The sequence below is a fragment of the Carassius gibelio genome, chromosome B19, assembly GCF_023724105.1.
Source record: "Carassius gibelio isolate Cgi1373 ecotype wild population from Czech Republic chromosome B19, carGib1.2-hapl.c, whole genome shotgun sequence".
In the NCBI taxonomy this organism is placed as follows: Eukaryota; Metazoa; Chordata; class Actinopteri; order Cypriniformes; family Cyprinidae; genus Carassius; species Carassius gibelio.
In genome coordinates, this window is record NC_068414.1 from 1,007 (window position 1) to 14,671 (window position 13,665).

The window sequence follows — 13,665 nt, forward strand, 5'->3', positions numbered from 1 at the left end:
CCTGGTGGACAGGCACATTTCTCTTTATGTTATAGCTGGAATTTTGTTCCCCATGAGTTTCCTTGAAGGGGAACGTTTTGAGTAAAGCATGTAACGTGTCTTTCCTTCAGTCTGCCTGTTTCACGTCTCCTTTAAACAACTAAGTTGGTGACATGTTGACCTTCCTAAGATATCACAGGCTATGTGGACCAATAGGATTGGAGTTTTTTCACACGTCCTATATGTGTCTAGAAGTCATTTAAAAAGTGAGACAATATACAACTAGTTGGTTGTTATAACAGAATAAACTCCTTCAAAACCCCTCATCTTCGTATTAACCGAGTATGTATCAAGGGTTTTTGTTTCAAGCATAAATCACACTGTATTTATTGATGTGTGTGTGTGTTCGTGGGGCAAGAAAAATATCTTAATTCAAGACTATTAAAAAAAAAAGTGTTAATATCTTATGCCATTTCCGTTGTGCATTTTTAACTCACCATAGGGCCAGGTGGTCCATGTGGACCAGGTGCTCCAGGGGGCCCAATAATCTGTTAATGTGAGCAAAATTGAAAACTGAAAATGGAATATATAAGTGTGGGTGTGTTTTTATGACATATCAGGACACAACTTTTTATAATGACATGGGTATGAAACAGGTATTACAAGGAGAGGGTGACTTATGGACATAACCCATGTCCCCATTTTTCAAAACGCTTATAAACCATACAAAATGAGTTTTTTTGAGAAAGTAAAAATGCACAAAGTTTCCTGTGAGGGTTAGGGTTAGGTGTATATACAGTTTCTACAGTATAAAAACCATTACGCCTATTGGATGCCCCCACTATTCACAAAAACAAACATACAGTTGTGCTCATAATTTTACATGTGGTATGTGTGAATTGTTAATAATTTAAACAAAATTAGAGGGATCATGAAAATTGTGTGTAATTTTTCATTTAGTACTGTCATGAATAAGCTATTTCACATGATAGATGTTTACATATACTCCACAAGACAAAATAATAACTGACTTTATCAAAATGACCCCATTGAAAAGTTTACATACCCTTGAATCTTAATACCATGTGTTGTTTCCTGGATGATCCGCGACTGTTTCTATATTTTGTGATAGTTGTTCATGAGTCCCTCGTTGGTCTTGAGCAGTTCAACTGCCTGGGCAGCTCAACTGAAGGGCAGCTGTGGCCTAATGGTTAGAGAGCTGGACAAGTAACCTGAAGGTCGCAGGTTCGAGTCTCGGTGCTGGCAGGAGTTGTAGGTGGAAGGGAGTGAATGAACAGCGCTCCCTTCCAGCCTCAATACCTATGGCTGAAGTGCCCTTGAGCAAGGTACTGGATGCCCAGTTGCTCCCCGGGCGCTGGATATACAGGTGCTGGTCATATAATTAGAATATCATCAAAAAGTTGATTTATTTCACTAATTCCATTCAAAAAGTGAAACGTGTATATTATATTTATCCATTACACGCAGACAGATATATTTCAAATGTTTATTTCTTTTAACTTTTTCCCAAATTCAGTATCTCAGAAAATTTTAATATTGTGAAAAGGTTCGATATTGAAGACACCTGGTGCCACACTCTAATCAGCTAATTAACTAAAAAAACCTGCAAAGCCTTTAAATGGTCTCTCAGTCTAGTTCTGTAGGCTACACAAACATGGGGAAGACTGCTGAATTGACAGTTGTCCAAAAGACGACCATTGACACCTTGCACAAGAAGGGCAAGACACAAAAGGTCATTGTAAAAAAGAGGCTGGCTGTTCACAGAGCTCTGTGTTCAAGCACATTAATAGAGAGGTGAAGGGACGGAAAAGATGTGATAGAAAAAAAATGTACAAGCAATAGGGATAACCGCACCCTGGAGAGGAATGTGAAACAAAACCCATTCAAAAATGTGGTGGAGATTCACAAAGAGTGGACTGCAGCTGGTGTCAGTGCTTCAAGAACCACTATGTACAGACGTATGCAAAACATGGGTTTCAGCTGTCGAATTCCTTGTGTCAAGCCACTCTTGAATAACAGACAGCTTCAGAAGCGTCTCGCTTCAAAAAGGACTGGACTGCTGCTGGGTTAAATGCAGAGCACCAATTCCGAGTATGGTTTGCCATACTTGGCAAATGTCATCACTTTCACTTTGCTATTCCTTAGAAAAATCCTCCAGCTCTTGCACATTCTTTGGTTTTCCAGCATCCTCTGTTTATCTGAACCCTTTCCAAAAGTGACTGTATGATTTTGAAATCCATATATTCACACTGAGGACAACTAAGGGACTCATATACACAACTATTACAAAAGGTGAAAAAATTACTGATTCTCCAGAAAGGAACTCATTGAATTAATAGCTGGGTAACGTAAACTTCTGAACAGAAGTTTATATATCTGCAAACTGTATGATATCCAAGGTACAAATTTATGGTAATTGTGCATTTAAATCTCATATTGTATTTTCAGAAAGGTTTTAATCCAATATATATATATTTATTATTTATTATTAATTATATTATTCTTTAAATATATTTTAAGTGTAATTTATGTTGTATTTTGAACCTAATTTATCTTTGTAACAGGCAAAATGTTGACCATAATGATTCATTGAAGGATCAGTTAATGATTCGGGATTCATTAGCTTAAATAAACACTGAAGCAAAATCTATGATATCTTAGTTAATATTTCAGTATAATTTATTTTTGACAAAACACCCCATGTTTCGGTAGTGACAGCACATTTTCAGTAGTGATAGTAATGCTTTGTTAGCAACCACATCACATTACAGAATTTTAACTCACATACTAAAACATACTAAAATACAAAATAATTGCACAACCGTTTTTGCACAACCAAATATGAAGCTTATGTTTTCCCATTTGTCACTACCAAAACAATTTATGACATGTTTCAGAAGTGACTGTTTATGTAGTTTTAACCTATCCTGATGCTAATCAGCACATATAGCTAGCACAGTTTTGAAAAGTGGTATACACATAAAAACTAAATGTTAAGGAATAACTCCCAAAAAGTGTGCTTAATTGCACAAAAAACGTGTTCAGTAGTGATGTTCTTTAAACAGACAGATTTTTCAGACTTTTGAACATTTACCTCAAAATGAGGAGACCTATCTACTTACACCTTGCTTATTTGAGAGAGGGGGACACAGGAATATTTCCTAATCATTAATTAAATATGGTTTAAAATCAGTCTCAGACTAAATAGACTAAAACGGTAGCAACATTAAAATTTGTGGAACACATTTTTACATAAAGTTTAATAATTTACAAAACAAAATATTACAATATGTATATCTTTCTGAGCTTCACTTTTTAAAAGAATCAAAAAGATAATTTTAAAAACAACAATGCAAAAATGAAGTTGAAATTAAGGGGTGAGAGTTCGGAACAGCCACCTCCCATTTGAAAGTACCCAATAAATTATGGTTTTATATATATTAAGCTTACTAATAGTTTATATATATTAAGCTTAGTAATAGTTTAAATATTATTGTGGGTTCCAATTGATAATAGAAGAATCTTAATAAAAATCTAAGAGGGCATCATTTTAAATCTGGTGTCACTGAGCATTTTGTGTCTAGCCTGGGACCTGGAGATGGAAGTTCTCTCATTCTCCGCCCATTGTTATTGTTGTCTGCTGGTGTTGGTCCATTGTGTATTATCAAGTCCAAGGTCAATCCAGTTGTCTACCAGGTGATTTTGGTGTACTTTATACTTCCATCTGCTGAAAAGCTTTATGGAAATGATGATTTCCTTTTACAGTAGGAATTTAGCAACTGATTTCAGTGCCAAAACCACTTCCAAGTGGTTTGCTGATCCTGATATTACTATTGTTTTCTTGATTGGCCAGCCAAGATGCCTGACCTGAACCCATTTAGAATCTATGGGATATTTTCAAGAGAATGATGAGAAACAGTTTATCCAACAATACATACAAGCTGAAGGCTCAATAGTGTCTCAGCAGCAGTGATCTAATATATTTAAATGTTTCACTCTTTTTTTAAATAGTTTTCATGGTATTCTAATTTTATTTAGATGCACCTCTATGCGTGTATACATACCTTAAAGACGCTGTAGTAAGAATGCTCTTTTGCTTGGTGTTTTGGCCTTTCCAATCCTAAAGCTTTTGTTTATTTACATCCCACAGTTTAATTAAATATTTTGTTTTATTTTAAATCTGGTGTCCATGAGCATTTTGTGTCTAGCCTGGGACCTGAAGATGGTAGTTCTCTCATTCTCCTACCATTATTATTGTTATTATTTCCCCTAGACTTTAAAAGGGGTATGTAACAGTACTGACATCATGCAAGCTACCACTCTAACAAAGATTACTCCCAGTTTTCTACATCTGTTGTTGACTGTAAGTGCACACACACATTCTTAATTCACATTTCTTTTGGCTTTACTTACCGAGGGTCCCTGAGGGCCTGGCAAGCCAATGTCTCCTTTGTCTCCTTTCAGACCATTCCCACCCTGTGGACACATGACCAAGTAACCATATGACTTAAACAGTAACAAGCATTGTGCATTATGTGAAATTCCACAAGCATAAAATACATTTTACCTGTAATCCAGGCAGACCCATTGATCCCTTTACTCCTGATATTCCAGGGATTCCCATGTCCCCCTTTGAACCTTTGTGACCCTGAGAACATGTGGATTATATTAAATGTGACATAGGATTAAATAATTTAATGTATGGTTAGATGTGGTTTTCCACTGCAGAGTCCACAGGAGAGCTGCCTCCATCCATAAGTACCCCACCCACCCACAACACGGACTCTTCACACTCCTACACTCAGGACAGGGGTACAGGAGCATAAAATGCAGGATTTACAGACTAAGGAACCCCTTCTTCCCCTCAGTCATTAGACTTTTAAATGGGTTGTCAGTGGATACCGACTAGTCTCACTTATCTCATAGAATAGGTGGACTGAACTGCTACAGCTTGTAGCATTTGTTTAGGACAATTTATGAAAGTTTGGGCTTTATGTCTTAGACAGCCTAAAAGGCATTTTCCTTATTTAGACTATAATCAATCAGTTACAAATGTATCTGGTATATGCATGTGTTGTCTGTATGCTTCCCTATTATATTAATTTAGTTACAATGTTTATAGCTATTAGTTTAGCTCTAAATGCTAATATTTAGGTGTATGAATGTATCTCTTGTTTAATATCTTCTAGATGTTAGAAGTTTCTTTCTTGGTATCAAAATGATCTACTCTTTATTCCTCAAAAAATAATGTGCATTATGTGATTGTGAAATGCATCATACTATTTAGATACAGTTGCTCCTTTACACTTAAGCAACATTAAAGGAACACTCCACCGTTTTTTGAAATAGGGCTTATTCACATTATTTCCTACATTTAGATAGGTGGGCAAATGCATTTTTGTGTCAGTGCATGCATTGTTTTAGTTTGACTGGGTCGGCGTTAGCTTAGCTTAGCACAATGAATGGAATCCTTTGTTGCCAGCTAGCATGGCCTGAGTAAAAGTGATCAAAAAATAAAAAAAAAACACCTAATTACTTCTCGTGGCCTGCGTATTCACAACGAGTACAAATAGTGATCCAGATTAACACTAGGCGATTTCCTAGGCAGATATTGACTTGGGACTATATTACGGGGAAGCACAGGCGAAGCACTGCTGCTTAGGCGAAGCACTGCTACTTCGGCGCAGAGATATCACGCAACACATGAAATCCCACGACTTCCGTCAACATACCGGCGTGAATAGTAGCTGCCTGGCTATTTTCCTTACAGTACACGAATGGCGATGAACATGACTGATTTTGAGAGAGAAGAAGAGGGTGACTTCTCAGACAGTCAAGAAACAGAACCATACCTATTTGAACCAGAGTTTACAGAAGACGAGCTGCGTGCTTTGGAAATAGAACGACAGGAGGAGGAGGTTGCGATCGCTCAACAGCCTGAGGACGTGAGGATGAGAGCCAACATGAACTGGGGGTGTGAATGTGGGGGAATATGCCAATCTATGCTGACGGAAATAGAGTGAAGACCGTTCTGCTACCTCCTTTGGTCAAAATGCTAGTAGCCTTCTCCTCTCTAGTAGTTATACTGAGAAATATAGCTAGCTAACTTACCCCTCAGTCATTTCATTTTACAGGTTCGTAGTCTAGATAGTAGTCTAGTCTATCCGTAGTCTAGTGCAGCATCTATTTTACATCCGAATAAAAACACAGATTAACATAAGGAAGAGAAATAAAAGACAACTTACATGTGCACATTGTTCTTCCTGTGCTTTGAAAATAGATGGGACTGCCGTATCTTTCAGACGTAGTACCGTCTTTCTGGACCCATATTCCATTTTTTCAAAGTAGTCCTCTGGTGCAAAATGTTCATCGCAAACATGATACTGCTTTATTTTGTTGAGAGGCGTTGAACTACGGATCTCCAGAGCTGCTAGCCATTTATTTCTCAGTTCCACATTAGATGGAACTCTGTGAAACATTACATTCATGTATGTCCTTTGCTTGTTCTCACAACCTTTTGCCATGCAGGTAATAACTATGTTTGCTGTAACTTCTCAAAATACATAATCCAAAAGCGAAGACACTCGGTGCAGGTCACGCCGGTATGTTCTTCTTCTTCTGTTTTTTTGACGCGTTGCACGCTGGTATGTTGACGGAAGTCATGGGATTTCATGTGTTGCGTGATATCTCTGCGCCGAAGTAGCAGTGCTTCGCCTAAGCAGCAGTGCTTCACCTGTGCTTCCCCATAATATAGTCCCAAGTCAATATCTGCCTAGGAAATCGCCTAGTGTTAATCTGGATCACTATTTGTACTCGTTGTGAATACGCAGGCCACAAGAAGTATTTAGGTGGGTTTTTTTTTTATTTTTTGATCACTTTTACTCAGGCCATGCTAGCTGGCAACAAAGGATTCCATTCATTGTGCTAAGCTAAGCTAACGCCGACCCAGTCAAACTAAAACAATGCATGCACTGACACAAAAATGCATTTGCCCACCTATCTAAATGTAGGAAATAATGTGAATAAGCCCTATTTCAAAAAACGGTGGAGTGTTCCTTTAAGGAAAACAGTCTGACATTGTGGTATAATGAGCACATTCACACCCTAAAGAGAGCAGCCCGGAAAATGGAGCACAGCTGGAGGAAAACAAAACTAGAGGTATTTTGTATTGCTTGGCGGGAAAGTACACAATCCTACAGAAAAGCATAAAAAACTGCTAGATCTGATTTATTTATTCAATACAGTGGATACATTAACAAAAAATAAAGCATCAACAGGTGTTGACATTTCCCAACAGCACAGAAGTAATGACTCTATGAACCACTTTACTACAAGATAAATACTATTACAGATAAAATTGTAAGCATCCAGCCGCCAGCTGTAGTATCACATCAGACAGTGCACTATAGATCCCTTGAGGAACAGTTCCACTGATTCTCTACCATAGGAGAGGAATAATTGTATAAACTTGTTAAACCATCTAAACCAACAACATTTACATCTACATTTAATCATTTAGCAGACGCTTTTATTCAAAGCGACTTACAAATGAGAACAATAGAAGCAATCGGACCAACAAGAGAACAACAGTATACAAGTGCCATGACAAGTCTCAGTTAGTCTAGTACAGAACACATAGCAAGGTTTTTTTTAAAGAAAATGATAGACAAGAAAAGAAAAGGTAAGGTAAGTGCTAGTATTAGTTGGTTAAGTGCTGGTGAAAAAGATGAGTTTGTTTTTTGAAAATGAGTAAAGACTCAGCTGTTCGAATACAGTCCAGCAAAAGGCCCCACAAGGCGTCGTTCACTTGCAGAGTGCAAACTTCTGGAGGCCACTGTAGCATATCAGACCCGAACCAGACAAATAAAAGATTCGAACAGGACCATAGTTGAAACATGAGGAGCCGAATTCCTCAAAAAAGGCAACAGTATGTTGCAAATCAATTCCTAGTGCCACAAGTCAGAAGCAAATCCTATAACCAACTCTTTCACAGAAAATATTTCAACATTAACACCATTAGAACAATTATTGACAATTTCAATAAAAAAAGAGACTGTCCATTTTTTGGTCAATTAATCAAAATTGATGGTCAAAGAGATGCACAGCCTGACCATCACATGTAAACCCATGAGAGTATTCAAGATCTTTGGATTGAATGCACCCAACTAGAAGAACCAGACTGAAATTTAAATTTAACCTCTGGTCTCCACAGAATATCCTTATGTCCGAGAATGGCACAGGAACTGTCTTTTATAGATGTAGATGCACCAAAATGAACTCAAAAAAGACTTCTAAATTAATAAGTGAAAGTGACGTGACATTCAGCCAAGTATGGTGACCCATACTCAGAATTTGTGCTCTGCATTTAACCCATCCGAAGTGAACCCATCCGAAGTGAACACACACACACTGTGAACACACACCCGTAGCAGTGGGCAGCCATTTATGCTGCAGCGCCCGGGGAGCAGCTGGGGGTTCAATGCCTTGCTCAAGGGCACCTAAGTCGTGGTATTGAAGGTGGAGAGAGAACTGTACATGCACTCCCCCCCACCCACAATTCCTGCCAGCCCGGGACTCGAACTCACAACCTTTCGATTGGAAGTCCGACTCTTTAACCATTAGGCCACGACTTCCCATATCAGTAATATCAGTCCATTGCTTAACTCCATATTCATTTATATGTAACCCAAACATTTGACTACCATGTGTATAATCACTTATTGCATATGTCTTTTAATAACTATTGGATAGCTTAAGGATTCATATTCATGTTTTGTATGTATGTGTTTGAATCAGTTTGCTTGAAACGTTTTTGACCATCAGTTATTTGTCAAATTTATCATATTCTTGTTATAGGAATCACGTCCAAAATGATACCCTGCAAGAGCGGGAAAATTCAGACCACGTGCTTGATAAGATAACATATGATTTATGATACCCCCAACAAAGACAATATCAAATTGGTCAAGACTACATTTGAGGTGTGGCCAAAAGGCCAGTTTAAATACTCAGGACACCATAAAATTTTGCATTTAGCGTTTGCTTCTTAACTTTTGCTATCAGTCATGCCTGCTTTTAGCTTTTGCTCTTAGCCATGCTTTTAGTCATCAGTTTTAGCATTCTTTGAGTGTGGTTCCAGCACGCTTCGGCCAGCATGCCTGCTGCTACTTAGCCCCGATGAGAAGTAACACCACCATACTCTTGTCAAACTTTACTTCTGTTCTTTTACTTTAGTTTCTTTTCTTTTCCGTTTGAAAGTTCCTTGTTCTGAGTTAAGTTTTGTAATGCCATGTCTCTGAGTCTGACTTCGAGTGCCCTTTGAACTTCAGCCAGCCCACATCTCTACATCTTCAGCCAATTCTGAACCACGGGTTTCCCAAGACGTCACTTCAACACCTACTGAAATTCCAGCCAAACAGCAACCTCGGGAAACCCCCTTTTCAACTACAACAAAGGGAACCCCTTTACACAGGCAACGCAAGTTCCTCCAGTCTTACATCTGTACTGGTGTATCTAATATAATTTTAACCTCATTAAGGAACTCAATGTGAGGGTTAATTAAGTGATTGATGGTCATTCATGTCTATGCAATTTCACTTACTGCTGTAAACTTGGGATTTCACATTTTCATTCTCTTAAACTCATACAACTTGTGTGAATGTGTGAGTGTGTGTTCTTATGTGTTAGTATTAGTTTATATAGATTTATCTAATAAAGCCTTATTCATATTGAAAAGAAAAGTATCTTGTGTTTTGTGCTTACAAGTTAATGTCTTAAACTGCCGATCTTGTTACTGTGCTAATTAATAGTGTTTTCACAATACTTTGTAAATTAATATCCAGTGCAGATTTTATGTTAAATGGCTCATTCAGTGAATCGCAGGGCATCTCAGTGATCAGCCGTGAAACAGTGTTTCTGTTCAAATTCCCTTTAAAATCTTAAATGATTCAATTTGAGCTAAATTGACCTGTTTCCCTTACAGCACATAAGATTGAACTAGTGAGTTTAGGTACGTTGGTGCCGAGCTAGTGGTGGTCTTGTAGGCAAGCATCAGTACCTTGAATTTTTTAATGCGAGCGGCTACTAGCCAGTGTAACCTGATGAGGAGAGGAGTAACGTAAGCTAGTTTTTGGCCAAGAGAGCAGGTCTAATCTTCCTAATGTTGTATAAGGCAAATCCGCAGGACCGGGTCATTGTAGCAATATGGTCTGTGAAGCTTAACTGATGGTCCATCACAACTCCTAGGTTTCAGGCTGTCCTGGAAGCAGTTATGGTTGACAAACCCAGATGTATAGAGAAGTTGTGATGAAACGATGGGTTAGCTGGAACCACCAGCAGTTCTGTCTTAGTAAGGTTGAGCTGAAGGTGATGGTCATTCATCCAGCTAGACATCTCACACAGACAGGCTAAACTGCAAGCAACTACCATCAGGTCATCTGGTTGGAATGAGAAGTAGAGTTGAGTGTCATCAGCATAGCAGTGATAAGAAAAGCCGTGCTTCTGAATGACAGATCCTAATGACGTCATGTAGATGAAAAAGAGAAGTGATCCAAGTACTGAGCCTTGAGGAACCCCAGTAGCAAGTTGTTGTGATTTAGAAACTTCACCACTCCAAGGCACCCTTGAAGGATCTATCAGAGAGGTATGACTTAAACCACAGGAGTGCCGTTCCATAGACGCCCATCTTTCTGAGGGTGGACAGGAGAATCTGGTGGTTACCTGTGTCAAAAGCAGCAGACAGCTCCAGCAAGATGAGTACTGAAGATTTTAAAGCTGCTTTTGGCGGTAGCAGGGCTTCAGTAACCGAGAGCAGGACAGTCTCAGTTGAGGGGCTGCTTTTGAAGCCAGATTGGTTGCTGTCCAGGAGGTTGTTCTGTACAAGGAACAGAGAGCTGGTTAAACACAGCTCGCTCAAGTGTCTTTGAAATGAATGGAAGAAGGGAAACCGGTCTGTAGTTTTCTAGAAGTGTTGTATTTAGAGATGGTTTCTTAAGCAGTGGGCTTACCCAAGCCTGTTTAAATGGTTAGGGAACTGTTTCAGATTGAAGAGAGGAGTTGATAATTTGAGTAAATGAAGGTATGTCTGAAGAAGAAATTGCTTGAAGGAGGTGAGTGGGGATTGGATCAAGTGTACAAGTAGTAGGATGATTGGACAGGAAAAGTTTGGAAACGTCCGTCTCTGAGAGTGGAGAGAAGGAGGAGAGAGAGTGTGCATTAGTCATTGTGAAGTTATCCTCAGTCTGCAGAATTGGTCACTGATGGTTCTTGTCTTATTTGTGAAGAAACTGCAAAGTCAGCTGTAAGAGTCAATTGAAGGAGGAGGTGGAGGCGGATTAAGAAGAGAAGATAACATTTTGTATGTTAGACCCTATTCCATCTAAGCTCCTAAAAGAGGTGCTTCCCAAAGTCATAGATTATCTTCTGACTATTAGAAATTCCTCACTGTCATTAGGATATGTCCCCAAAACCTTCAAACTGGCAGTTAAGCCTCTCATAAAAAAACACACTGCTATTGGATCTCTTGTTTCCTGTGATCAATCGTTACAGAAGGACTCCATCATGCCCAGATCCAGCGGTGTGGGACTTCGTATCAGTTGCCGAGCCAGTGTGGAGGAGTGGAGGGCGAGAAGGGGAATGAGGTGGGTGGCTTGGCGCAAATGTTCTGGAACATGGCTGCGGTAGGCAGCCACAGGTGACCCTCCAGAGTCGAGTCAGGTCGCCGTTGACCCTCCAGAGTCGAGTCAGGTCAAGTCACCGTTTACACTCATGAGTCAGGCACTACCACAGTTAGACCTCAGAAGTTTTTTTTTAAGCATAGGCATGTCACTTTTGATCTCCATGAGCAAGTCAACTTACCGTTGATCTTAATGAGCAAAGTCAAGTCACCATTGATATTCCTGAACCCAGTCAAATCACCACGGATCTACCAGAACTTCTTCACATCTCTGCTATACTACCAGAGCCCCTTCACGTCTCTGCTGAACTACCAGAGCTTCTCCACGTCTCTGCTGAACTACCAGAGCTTCTTCACATCTCTGCTGAACTACCAGAGCCTCACCATATCTCTGCTGAACTACCAGAGCCTGTCCACGTCTCTGCTGAATTACCAGAGCCTCTCCACGTCTCTGCGGAACTACCAGAGCTTCTTCACATCTTTGCGGAACTACCAGAGTTTCTTCACATTTCTGCGAAACTTCCAGAGCTTCGTCACATCTCAGCCGAACTTCCTGAGTGCTTGACTTATCCTGTCATGGCCATGGAGGCAATCCAGGAACTCACCGCCTGCCCTGTCATGGCCATGGAGACCATCTCCTCAGGGCAATGGAGGCCAACCTTAACCTGTTCATGTTCTCTATTTCAGGCTTGCCTAACCAGACTTGCTCTCCTGTGCCATCGATCCCACTGTGGTGGTCTTCTGCACCGCCCTGGTGGGCTTCTGTCTCAACTGCACGGCTGTGGTGGTCTTCTGCCCCGCCCTGGTGGGCTTCTGTCTCGACCCCACGGCTGTGGTGGTCTTCTGCGCCACCCTAGTGAGCTTCTGTATTGACCGCACGGCTGTGGTGGTCTTCTGCGCCGCCCTGGTGGGCTTCTGTCTCGACTGCACGGCTCCAGTTCCACCTGCTCCACCCTGGATTCCTGCCCTGTTGGCTCTGCCTTGGGCCCCTGAATTTTCTGTTCCCTCCTGGCCTTTTTGTTTTGTTGTTTTTTTTTTTCTCTCCGTTTCCCTCTATTGATCTGGCCCTCCGTCCTTCCCCCTGGTCCTCCGCCAGTCCACCTCCCTCCTGAGGAGGGGGTAATGTCACAGTGTCTGGTCTGTGTTTCCCTGGGTGTGCACTAGTAGTCTCAGTTCCCCATAGGCACCCCACTGCATTGCACTACATTTCCCACAAAGCCTTGTCCCTTCATCACGGTAAATTGCACAGATGTTAATTGCACCCAGCTGTCTTCACTTTCATCGTCATCACCTGTCCATTTATACCAGCCTGTCTCATTCTGTTTCATGGAGTCCTTGTTTTCCGTCACCCGGTTTTCTCGCATTCCCTTGTGTTTTCTAGTTTCTTGATTTTCTTGTTTCTGGATTGTTTCTGTGTTATGACCTCTTGCCAGTTCTTGGATTACGATTTCTGGATTACCCCATTATTTACACTGCTACTGGATCTCTCGCTTCCTGTGTTCGGTCGTTACAGTAATAAACTGTTTAACTGCACTCCCAAGTGGATATTCAATTATTTTGTGGGATAATTAAATATATTCTAAATAAACTACAAACATAAAATGATATAGATTTATTTTGTCCTCACATTCTTTCTTGTAACTCCTCCCTCTCAGACACACAGCTGACAGAATGGCTCATTATGCAGCTCATTACACAGGCCTTTGTCTTCTCAGGTGTAAATCACAATGATATTCATGACAGTTGAAGCCTACTCGCATATGACTTTTAACAACAAAAGGGTCTTTGAAAATTTAAATCAATATATTGTTTTCTGTAAGTGAGTAAACAAGATGATTTTCACATAATTTTGAAATAAAAATTCTAGGCTACAAGCTCCAGTTCTCAAAAATCCCAGGGAACTATTGTTCTATATGCGTTTTATTGCCTTATTCAAGTGTTTTAACATTTTTAGTTTTTCACTAACCACACATAACTTTTTATCTCCGTGT

The 13,665-nt window shown here is 40.0% G+C and overlaps 1 protein-coding gene across 1 annotated transcript in view; it reads right to left on the reverse strand.

The window, feature by feature from the left end:
* Positions 1-476: 476 nt before the first annotated feature.
* Positions 477-13,665, reverse strand: part of LOC127979554 (collagen alpha-1(XXV) chain) — a gene marked incomplete at both ends in the record, with an annotated part of 41,797 nt that continues 28,608 nt past the window's right edge. The window contains 3 exon segments of the mRNA XM_052585087.1: positions 477-527; positions 4,414-4,476; positions 4,568-4,648. Of these exon segments, the coding sequence (XP_052441047.1) occupies positions 477-527; positions 4,414-4,476; positions 4,568-4,648 (195 nt within the window).